An 11438-nucleotide genomic window follows, 5' to 3' on the forward strand; every position below is an offset into this window, starting at 1 on the left:
ATGGGTTAAAGCAGGTGCAGGTAGACTCTGGCTGGGGCACTGCTTTGGGGAAGACCCCCACATCGGGGGCAGATGAGACTTTGCTCATCCTTGGATGCAGTCCCACCTCTGTAATCCTTGAGGTTTTTTTCTGAGAAAGGCGGTTCAACCCAGGGGGCCAAAGGAGATGCAGGGAAAGCTTTTATTGGTATCTTCCAGCACACGTCAGCCCGGTTAAAAAAAATCTTCGCTTCTCCGAGAGCTTTTTAACACGGCTCGGGCAGCAATTGGTACAGGGACAGCAAACCAGGCTGCATCTGCTCAGCCCCAGTCACAAGCTCCCTGCTTCCTCTGAGAGAGAGAGAGAGAGAGAGAGAGAGAGAGAGAGAGAGAGAGAGAGAGAGTGTGTGTGTGAGTGTGTGTGTGTGTGTGAGTGTGTGTGTGTGTGTGTGTGTGCGCGCTAGACACAGGCATCCGCTCCCAGCATCTCCTGCCTTCTGCATCCTCCAGCAGCAAGTGCAGGGCTCTGGCTTCCCGGGTACCACCCTCACCGCTCCATCCCCTGACTGGGGTTTGCACGCGGGGCACGGCATGCGGTGAGCACCCGCGGCTGGAGAGGGGCTCGTGGCCAGAAGCAGCGGCAATGGACATCGTGTGGACTGCTGTCTAGGGCTCGTGTTCCCAGACCAACCCCGATCCTGGTAAGTGGGGTATTTTTGCCATTGTGGGTGCTTTGCTGGGTGCGTAGCTTGGGCTGTCCACACATTGTGTCACCCTTCGCTGGGTGTCCCCGGGATCCTGCTGCCGGGGAGAGTGATGAGAGCTCCTGGGATGGGATGCCTGGGAGTGGGGATGAGGATGGGGTGAGAGGGTCTTGCCCAGGCATTGGGGTCCTCTGTGGGTACTGGGGAGAGGGGCTGGGGAGGGAGAAGGGAAGGAGAAGTGCAGAGCTGGGCAGGAGCTGTGTCTGCTGCAGAGGAAGGGACTCTGCTGTCACGGCATTTTCATTCCCCTCTGGGATGAAAGAGTGCGACACACCTATAAAATCTGTCATAGCGCGGCAGGACGGGCAACCTGATCCAGCAGGGAGAACAGCCACCGGCTTGGTGTCCCCAAGACTGGGACACAGCCCCCTCCCCCCTGGCCAACATCCCCACTGGACTCCCACAGCCCTGCAGAGGGTGGGAGGGTACCATCAGCCACGGATCTCCCTGCCCCATGGCAAATGGATCACCTCGCAGCAGCAGTCCCAGCAGTGCCACAGTTCCAGCATGTGCTGTCTGCCCGGGAGAGAGGACAAGGGGATGCTGCCAGACCCCCGTGGCCATCTGCAGCCAGGTCAAGGAGGTGGAATGCTATGCCCCCTGAGCAGAGCCTGCTGCCTTTGCAGCCTGGTCCCCCTCACCCCTGGCAGGGTGTGCAGAGCTGTGCCAGAGCCATGGCAGACCCATGGCAGCTCCTCCCAGCCCTGCTTCATGCCCTTCAGCCAGAGCCCTGGGACCAGGCTGCCATAGCCTCTGAGGTCCTAGGGTTCTCCTCCCTGTTGGTACCTCACCCCTCTGCCCCCAGGGTCCCTAATGCTGCTCAAAGTAAGGCACAGCACTGCCAGACGAAAGACCCAGCAGCGTGTGGTGAGGGCAGGGAGGAGGCCTGGCCCTCTGGCAGCCTGTGGGGACCAGGTGCATCCTTACCCCTGATCTGGGAGCCTGCTCCTGGCACCTGAGGGGGTTCTGCACACCCCTGATGCATCCCCTTGACAGGGGGTGCTGTGGACCCTGCTCAAGGGTCCAAGCATCTGCTGACCCTTCATTTGCTGCCAGGGCCTTTCACCGAGGACACACTGTGGGGTAGGTGACAGTCAGTGCTACAGACCCTGTGGCTCCACGTCGCCATCTCCCCAGGCCACCACTTCACACCACAACAGCTCACCCTGCACCCAGCCCCTGAGAAGCACCCATCCCACACCCCCAGCTGCCACAGAGACCACCCCACTCCCACAGCTGCTGCAACACCCCTGCACCCAACACCACCACCCACCCCATGCCCACAGCCTCTGCACCACCCTCCGTGGGCCGTAACACCCTGCACTGCCAGCCACGCCGTAGCACATCCACCCCAAAACACATCCACCCCTCGCACCTCTTCCACCCTGTAACACACCCAATCCTAACAAACACACACCCCCATGCTGCTCCCGACACATCCATCCTGCACTCCCAGCCACCACACCGCCCCAGCTGCGCCACGCTACGCCCACCTGTGTGTCACCCGCCACCCCACACCCACCACTAACATGGCACCCCGTAACCCCAGCACAAGCCACGTGTGCTCTGCCATGGCAGAGAGATTTTGCAACCATGCAGGGACCACTGGCTCTGTTTGCATCCAGATGCTCTGCCCTGTTTCCTTCTCCTGGGGTGCCTCCATGCTAGCCACCAGCTCTCTCCCCATTCCCACCTAACACAGGCTTAATCCTCACTCCAGCTACACCAGCCTTGCCTCCATGCCTCAGTTTCTGCCACACAGAGAGGAGTGTGAAGCTGGGAAAGATGTGTCCATGGGTACTAAGAGGATGAAGTGTTTTCTGGCTCAGTGTTTTGCTGCAGGAATGAAGCAGCAAGGATCAAATCTGGAAGAGAAGAGTGAGGGGAGCAGGTGTTGCCCAAGGATCAGGGCAGGGGTGCAGAGGTCCGGGGGCAAGGGAAGGGAAGGGGTTGGGAAGTTTCCCACCACCCACTGTGACAGCCCCCAGTGCTGGCAGGGCTCGGTGGAGCCGGGTGTTTGCAGGCAGCTCCTGCCTGTGCCCAGATTTAGCTCCTCTGTGGGGGCGACCTAAAAATAGCCCCGCAGTGCAACCTGGCAGCAAGGTCGAGGCCCCCGCACCTCTTAGGTCACAATGAGACAGGTGGTGGTTCTGTATGCCTCGGGGGTGGACACAAATAGCACTGGAGACACTTTCCCCCAAGGACATGTGGGGACACAGGGGCTGCTCGGGTGTCTGGGCTGCTATGAGGCAAGACTGCCCCTGGTCCTCACTCCCCAGGAGAAGGAGGCCTCCCAAAGTCTGGCAGGACCCCAAGTCATCCCAGGTTCTATGTGTGGGTGAAGTCCCATCCCACAGTGCCAGGCAGGGCATGGGGCACGGGCAAAAAGGGGTCTGGAGAGTGTAGAGTAAGTTTGGGGTATCTGGGGAGCAATGGGGCCTGTGGAAAGGCAGTGAAGTCTGGAGACTGAGCTCAGGGTGAAGCCGTTCAGCCCTGGATGTGCAGGCGGGGTCCAGGTGGGGTCCAGGTGTGCAGCACTAGCGGGGGCAGGGAGGCCAGCAGAGCTGAGAGTAGACACAAGTCGTGATAGGAGTGACACTGTCCAGGCCCCAGGCACACAGTAGACAGTGGCAGAAGGCACTCAGGGTAGGCTTGGGAGAGGACGGGAAACGGAGGTGGGCTGGAATCTTGCAGCAGCACAGTGCAGGTGGGTGACAATGACATGAACACACAGTGGAGCCATATTTGGGGGGGAATACAGCAAGTCCACACACCAGCCACCCTTCTATTGCCTGGGCTGCCCCAAGGCACTGCAGGGTGGGTGGGGTTGGGGCACCCAGAGCTCAGCAGCACTGTGGAGAGAAGCTGCCAGCACGCTGGGATGAGGCACACCAGTGTGGGTAACAGGGAGACTGGCGTGCTGTGGGCCACACACCTCTTTTCACTCTTCTCTGAGAGCCTATCCCCTCTGGACCCTCTCCTCCCTGCTTCTACCCATACCTTGGGCAGGAGTAGGCCTGGATCTGGCCAAGGCTCGGTGGTGCAGGGACCTACAAAGGCAGATCTTGGGGGGGATTTCCCTGTGACTTCTCCGACTCTCTCACTCGCAGGCAGAGCTGCAATGCTGCCCAGCAGCAGAGCTGATCCTGACCACGGCAGACGTGATCCTGAGCCAGCCAGGCAGAGGGTGGTGGCACGGCGAGGAGGTAGAAACACCCAGGTGTTTTCCTTCCCACTGGCACAGCCGCAGAGATGCTGTTGCTGTGGCTTGGACACGTGCCTCCAGCTCTGCCCCGCTCCCACCTTTGCAAAGCCCCAGGAGCTGAAGAATGCCGGGCACCAGCTCTGAGCCAGGCACTGCGGCCAACAGGTGCAAATACCCCAGCCCACACACGCGCACGCTGCTGGGACCCCCACACGCAGGACAGGGCCCACACGTGTTGCATACCCGCCTGAGCGCGTGGGAATCTGCAGGCAGATGGTCCCGCGGTGGTGGGGAGAGGCTGGGAAATCACATGCGTGTGCACGCAGTGGTGTTTGCCGCCTGCCAGCATGCTCTGCTCCGCTCCGCTCGGCCCTGCTGCTGCGGGGTACCTGTAATTACCCTGACCAGGCTCCCTGCCACAGCAGTGCCCACGGTGTCGAGTCCTCCCGCCGGCAGTGAGATCCCAGCGGTGTGCACGCGTGCTGCTAATTATCTTGCTACCTGGGGACTTCCCTGCCAAGGCTGGCGGGGCGGGAGATTGTTGCTCCAATCTCCCTGCTTTGCCTCCTGGTCCCTGGGCACCAGCTGGAAGTGCCCCTTTGCTGCAGCACAGAATTAGAGAATAATTAAGGCTGGAAAAGACCTCTAAGATCATTGACTCCAACCATTAATCCAACACTGCTAAGGCCACCATTAAACCACATCCCTAAGTGCCATGTCTACGCTGTTTTTAAACACTGACAGACATGGTGGTTCCACCACTGCTCTGGGCAGTGTCTTCCACAGTGCAACCCCAGCATGGCACGAGGGAAGCCCTCAGACCCATGTGGGGTGGTCCTGTGCCCCACAATGCTGGAGGCCAAATTCTGCTTCTCCTCAGCTTCAGCTGACACCCAGTGAGACAGAGTCCAGCTTGTTATTACTGCTGCTCTTGGCCTCCTCACTTTATTCTAAAGTGATCTTCCCTTGCTACTGAAGCCAAGCATCCTTCTTGGCACCCATGTGCCCCCCATCCCATACATTGCCCCACTTCCCTCTTGTACCCTCACACTCCTCCTATGGCTGGCCCAGCCTCCCCACATGGCTCCTTGCAGCATGCAGGGTGCCAAATGATCACAGAAGACACACACACACACACAAGCAGGTGAGTGCAAGGAAGGCAGCCGAGTGAAGAGGAATTTAAAGAAGGTGAGGGTTCAGCTGTCACCTAGTCCTGGGCAGAGATGCAGGGAGGACATCTTTCACCCTTGACTGACCATAGAGGCTGTCTTCAAGGCAGAAAGGAGATGCACACAAGGAGAAGGGTTACAGCTGGTCCTAGTCCCTCTGGGTTTTACTGATCTGGCATGGGAAGGGCATGGATGTGTTTCTTGTTGAGCTGGAGTTGATAGAGCAAGGGTGGGGAGGCACCCCCAAACCATCTCCCTGCCTTCGGTCTCATTCCCCCACCAACTCAGACTCTCCACGGACAGGAATCCATCTCCCCACAGCCACTATCATGACCCCGGGGTCAGTTTGTCACAAAGACTCCATTTCTCCCTGCCTTGAGCTGCTCCTCATGCAGCTGGGGGAAAACTCCTGCTGCTCCTCAGCTGGGGGAAAACCACCGGGACACCCTTTTGGGGGTCAGGGACATAGCACCTTCCTTCCCACCACAGAGCCATGGGGGTGCTGATGTCCAGGAGGCAGACGGTGGAGAGGGTGCAGAAGGTCAGCTTGGCCGTGTCAGCCTTCAAGGATGGGCTGCGGGAGCAGCCATCGACACGGCGTCGGGCGGAAGCGGGGACCGCACGCCAGGGGACGCTGGAGCAGGAGGTGCAGGAGGGAGAGGAGGAAGCGCTGGCAGGACCTTCCCAGCCGGAGGAGAGCAGTGCCAGCAAGGCAGCCTGGGAGCGGCTGCGGGATGGCCGGGGCGTGGAGCCAGAGGAGTTTGACCGGGCCAACAGGTTCACACCACCAGCCTTCATCCGGCCCAAGAGGGAGCTCCACGATGATGAGCCCCCGGACATCAGCCTGGAGCAGAGGGAGCAGGTGAGCTGATGGAACCACAGAGACAGTGTGGAGGGATGGGAACAGGGCTGGAGGTGCAGAGGGCTGTGCAAGCACTTGAGCGTTTGCCAGGCAGCGATAGTCTCGCAAAGCCCTATGGAGGTGGCTCGGTGGGGTAGGTTGCCAGTGGCCAGGCTGGGCAGGTGGAGGTGCCACACTGGGAGGGGGGTGCAACTGTTCAGACATGCCCTGGAGGGACCCTGGAGTGTCTTGAAAAGGAGAAGACACTGCTGGGCACAGGCAGCTCTTGGTCTGGGGAAGAGAGAACAATTTGACCTACATGTTAGTCCACCTACAGTCAACCAGCATGCAACCCAAGCCATCCCTCCATACCTGCAACCCCTACATCCCTGCTCATCTACAACCCAACAGCTTACCCACCCGTTCCCTCCATCCTACAACCCACCCATCCACACCCTTACCCATACAGCCACCCACCCAACAAGCCTACACCTCAGCCCACCTACAGATTTATATAGCACTGTAAAGACATAGAACATCCTGAGTTGGAAGGGATCCACAAGGATTATTGAAGTCCAGCTCCTGACCATGCACAGATACCCCAAGAATCACACCATGTGCCTGAGAGTATTGTCCAGGCTTTGTGTTGTCACCACTGCCCTGGGGCAGTGTCCAGTGTCTAACTGGACACTGCCTAAATTACTCGGGGTACCTAGATAATATGCCTAGGTTAGTATCTCCTTAGAAGTGGAAATGGAAATGTGTGGAAAACCTTACATCTTATCCATGAACACTTAGAACCCTAAAGGCCAGACAATGTTCTGCCCTACAGTCCAGCCACCCACACACTCCACACTGCAGAGAACCTACAACTCTGCAGCACCACCCACCATTCATCCCCAAAAACACACCCCCATCCTCTAACTTGACCAGCCATGTCCCTTACAACACCCTCTTCCCATGCCAGCCCCACATATTCCCATCTTCCCATCCTCTCTGCCCCTCAGCATCCACCCCCACCTGCAAAGCACTGCCCAGATCGAGAAGCCAAGCCCCTGCCCACACTGCTCTGCTGAGCATCTGCCCATCCCTCCCCAGATCCTGAATGACGAGATGTGTGAGATCTGCGAGGTGTGGACAGCCGAGAGCCTCTTCCCCTGCCGCATCTGCCACCGGGTGTACCACGACGGCTGCCTGCGCCGCATGGGATACCTGCAGAAGGACAGCGCCGTGGAGGTGACAGAGACAGCGCACACCGAGACTGGCTGGAGCTGCTACTACTGCGTGAGTGCCCGGAGTGGGGACACCAGGCTGCTGCTGGGTGGTGGGTGCTCCCCAGAGAACTGTGCCCCACATGGACATGAGCAGGGTTCTACCTCACAGCCTGGTGTGGGGCAATGGGGGATGTGCTGCCCTCCAGGTCCCACCACTCAACTTGGCCTGATGGGATCTTCAGAAACAGGGGACAGTGGCCCTTTGCCACCTCCCCACCCCTGCAGCCAGCTCCCCAGGACCTTGGTAGGGGATGTGAATGTGACACCATGGGCACATGAGATGCCAAATGTAGCAGCAGAGATGTGCAGTAGCAGATCTAGAATGGGCAAACCATGGGGGTGCGGAGCTATCCCAGTGCATCCCACTGTGTCCCTTGGGATCACAGCATCTCTCTGATTGTCCCCTCAAGAGATCCTGGTGCTGCCATGCAGAGATGTGCTCCCTCCACCCCATGTCTTTGTCTCATGGCTCCTCTCTGCCTCCCACTCCAGGACAACCTCAATCTGTTGCTGACAGAGGAAGAGATGTACAGCCTGATGGAGACCCTGAGGAACTGCAAGATCATTCCAGGTGTGTACCCTCCATGCGGCGGGTCCCAGATGGCTGCAGGAAGCAGCTGGGAAGGGGGATCCCCCCTCCTTCCTGGGTACAGCACAGCCAATCTGTCCCCTGCAGAGAGCTGCCTGACCCTGGATGACTTCCTGCACTACAAACACCAAGTGCACAAGCAGCAGTTCGAGCGGACCATGCCCGAGGCACAGGAGGAGCAGGCAGCCTTGCAGTTCAATGCCCTGGACCCCGACAAGAAAGGGCACATCGAGTGGCAGGACTTCCTCTCCCATGAGTCCATCCAGCTGCTGCAGAAAATACGGCCGCAGGTATGGTTGCGGCATCCAGGGCTGGCTACCATGGCCAGCAGTGGTGGCAGTGGCACCTGGGTCCAGCACCCACAGCCACAGCACCCAAGGTCAGTGCCCATGACTAGCACCCATGGTCGTGGCACCCAAAGCTGGCCCCTACAGCTGATGCCCATGGCTGTGGCACCTGGGGCTGACTCCCATGGCCAGCACCCCTGGCCATGGCACTCAGGGTGGAGACCCCTACAGCTTTGGGAATATAAGGAGGGAGGTTCCCATGAGATGAGTCCTCCACCTTTGCTTCTCTGACCTCCTAGAATGCTCTTCTGCGGTTGCTGACACCCAAGGAGCGGGAGCGAGCACGGACAGCTTTCCTGGCCCTGGACCAGGACAATGACGGATTCATTGGGGAGGCTGAGTGCCGCCAGGCCCGGCACACCTGGTTCCGCAAGCACCAAAAGGAGATGCTGTCCTGCAATGTCAGGTGAGGAGGTACCCACCTCGGTGTAGGGGTGATATCCCAGCCAGAGCTCCCAGTACAGTCCCAACACCTACCAAAGGGACTCAGCACACAAATGGCTGCCCCCCCTTCCTGCCACCTACTCCTCCACGGCCCCTCAGCCCTATGCACCCTCTTCCCCCACCACCACCATTTGGGGTACAAGGAGCGTGGAGGAGCGGGGATGAAGAGCATCCTCCTTCCTGCCACAGCATCAGCCATGTGGGACCCATATCAGAAGGCAGCCCCGCCAGCAGCAGGAACGGCAAGAGCCCAGAGAAGATCCTGCCAGCCGCAAAGCAGGAGGAGACCAGGTAAAGCAGGGATGGTTAGGGAGGTGGTAGACACCCCCATTTTGGGGGGAGACTCTGGGAGACACAATGCTGTGTCCAGTGACCCCACATCTGCCCACAGGAGCATCGACTGGCCCGGATTCCTGCGGGAGAACGTTGCCTACATCCTGGCCGCACGCCCCAACAGCGCAGCCCTGCACCTGCAGCCCCTCGCCTAGACCCGGCCGCGCCTGGAGGGCGTGGTGCCACGCCCGCCATGGTGACCTGCCCCACCCTCCCCCACGGGCACAGCTGAGCGCCGATTGGCTGGAGGTGAAGTGACCATGGCTGCCCTCTGCCCCGCCTCCCCCTTGGATTGGTTGTGAAGAGGATGTTTGCCAGGCTCTAATTGGCTGAGGGAGCAGGAGCGGCTCTCTGATTGGTGTGGGAAGCAGGGCGGGGCAGGGCGTGTCCCCACTGTCCTCGGAGCCCTGCAGGGACCACGGTGGGGAAGGGTGCCCCACTGTGCCCGGGGTCACCATGGGGCACAAGGGGCAGGGAACATGCTGCCCCCATGATCCCTGTCCCCACAGCACCCAGGCATCTGCAGACTGAGCAGAGTCTGCTCTGCTTACTTGTGGGGTGACAGCGGAACCCAGAGCACCCATGTGCCCTCAGCCTCCCACAGCGCCATGGGACAGCACAGCTGAGCCTCTGCGTGCCACAGGCAGCACCCACAGGTCTGCAGCAAGCAGCGTCTCAGCTCATCAGCATGGTGGATCCTCAGGGGATGTGTCTGACTCCTTTTGGGGTCTTTCACATCCCTGCCCTACTCCAACAGGGTTTGGAGCCCAGTAGGTCCATTCTTGCATGCACAACTCATGGCTGTGTCTGGGAGACCATTTCCTGGCATGGCTCAACCCTTCCCTGCTGGTGACCAACTATTTAATGCCAACAGTTATGGTGTAGGAAGGAGCACTGGTAACAGAAAGCATCAGATGGATGGGAAGGCAAGGTCAGATGTAGGGGAACCCCCCCTCTCCAAGCATCTGATCTTGGCAGCAGCACTCCCCTGCATTCCTGATCCCCTCCTGTACCCCTGGTTCCAAGGGATGCTTTTCATTTGCTTGCCGTTCTGGTCCCACACCAGCCCTGTTCAGTCTCGCTCTCTACCCATCACATCAAGTGGGCAGCCTTGCCTCACTGGGAGCATTAGTGCTTGTGGTAAGGAGGAGGAGGCAGAGCCCAGAGGTCCCCGGGTGTCAGCTGCAGGGATGAAGCATTGCCTGCTGGCAGCCCTATGGTAGATAGATGCACTCAGCCCACAGATGAAGGAGCAAGAAGCCCGGAAACATTGCCCCAAAAACACACAAGGAGTCGAGATGCCAACTTGCCAGGTCCCATGGCAGCCCCAGCAGCTGCTCCTGCCCCTCTAATCCCTTTCCTGCAGCACCCTCAGCCTCTCCCTGACTGGCTTGCCATGGGTCAGCCAGGAGGCCCCGAGGTGTACAAAGACCAGGGCTGTACTTGCAGCCACCTGGTCACTCCCTCATCTTCATCCCCAATGCCCTGTGGGCATCATCCCAGTCAGCCCCCTTCCCCCAGCCAGGGCACAGTTCCCCTCTCCAGGGTCTCCCCTACTGCAAGACCAGGAGGCGCACCAGTGCCACGACATCTTCCTCTACCACCCTGGCGTGCCAGGCCAATGGGGATATTTTGGATGCCAGGTCCGAGATGTGGCCAGAGCGTCAATGGGGATATTTCGGATGCCAGGTCCAAGATGTGGCCAGAGCCATGGCGAGGAGGCAGCCGTGGGTGCATGGGTTGCAACTCCCTATCTGTATTGAGATACATTCATTAAACAGCTGTGTCCAGCTAGCCTCAGTCTGGTGTGCTTACAGGTCTTGTGGCTTCTCTGCAGGCATTTCTGGGGACCCACAGCTTCCTATTGTTTCAAATCCCCAGACTCAGGTCACTGTCCTATCAGATAAGCTTGGCCTTCTGTCCCCTGAGTATCCCACAGCAGCAACAGGGGGCAGCCAGCTTGTGCACCCAGGACCCAGCAAACCTGGGATGCTGCACATCTTCCCAGGAAAGCAGACAGTAAGGAGAGTGCCTGGCTGACCATGGAACCCCAACCACTGCAGTGACAGGGACACCCCTTCACTGGGATGAGTGTGCTCCCTGCCTTCAGAGACACTGGATGATGAGAACAGAGCTCTGAGCACTGGAAACAACTGGATACTGGGAGCAGGCTGTCTGCAGTGAAATCACCCCACAGAGATACCGAGGTTCCCCAGGAGAGTGATCCCCATGGGTGGAACACTCCAGCTAATCACATCCACAGAGCTCCTAGGAAAAGCTGCAGCTATTGCTGGCAGTGCATGGCCTGTGGGAACCAGGCTGCTAGTAAAGGGGACTCACCAGCCTGGGGGGTACTTTCCTTGCACAGTGCCCTTGCTGCTGCTGGGAGGGGAATGGGATTTGAGAAGAGGATCTGGGAGGGAATTAGGAGGGGGGATGCTGCCTTGGTAGCGTCTGTTCAGTCTTTGGGGCCACAGAGCTTGCTGCCAAAAG

The 11438-nt window shown here is 59.2% G+C and overlaps 1 protein-coding gene across 2 annotated transcripts; it reads left to right on the forward strand.

Annotated features, from left to right (window-relative positions):
• Positions 1-247: 247 nt before the first annotated feature.
• Positions 248-10745, forward strand: PHF24 (PHD finger protein 24). 2 transcript variants are annotated; one of them, XM_015615584.2, is made up of 8 exons: positions 248-680; positions 5607-5979; positions 7057-7242; positions 7725-7803; positions 7909-8111; positions 8408-8574; positions 8802-8903; positions 8983-10745. In XM_015615584.2, the coding sequence occupies exons 2-8, from the start codon at positions 5611-5613 to the stop codon at positions 9098-9100; spliced, it is 1224 nt and encodes a 407-aa protein (XP_015471070.1). In that variant the 5' UTR covers positions 248-680; positions 5607-5610; the 3' UTR covers positions 9101-10745. The 2 variants fall into 2 exon arrangements, with proteins under 2 accessions (XP_015471070.1, XP_015471071.1); XM_015615585.2 differs by having other exon boundaries at positions 250-680; positions 9004-10745.
• Positions 10746-11438: the final 693 nt, after the last annotated feature.

This window comes from Parus major, chromosome Z (genome assembly GCF_001522545.3).
Source record: "Parus major isolate Abel chromosome Z, Parus_major1.1, whole genome shotgun sequence".
Taxonomy (NCBI): Eukaryota; Metazoa; Chordata; class Aves; order Passeriformes; family Paridae; genus Parus; species Parus major.

Bases quoted from the DNA above. Each gene is read 5' to 3' on its own strand.
- PHF24 (XM_015615584.2), top strand. From the start codon at position 5,611: ATGGGGGTGCTGATGTCCAGGAGGCAGACGGTGGAGAGGGTGCAGAAG. The intron at 5,980-7,056 runs GTGAGCTGATGG...ATCCCTCCCCAG, and splicing joins GCCTGGAGCAGAGGGAGCAG to ATCCTGAATGACGAGATGTG. The intron at 8,575-8,801 runs GTGAGGAGGTAC...TTCCTGCCACAG, and splicing joins ATGCTGTCCTGCAATGTCAG to CATCAGCCATGTGGGACCCA.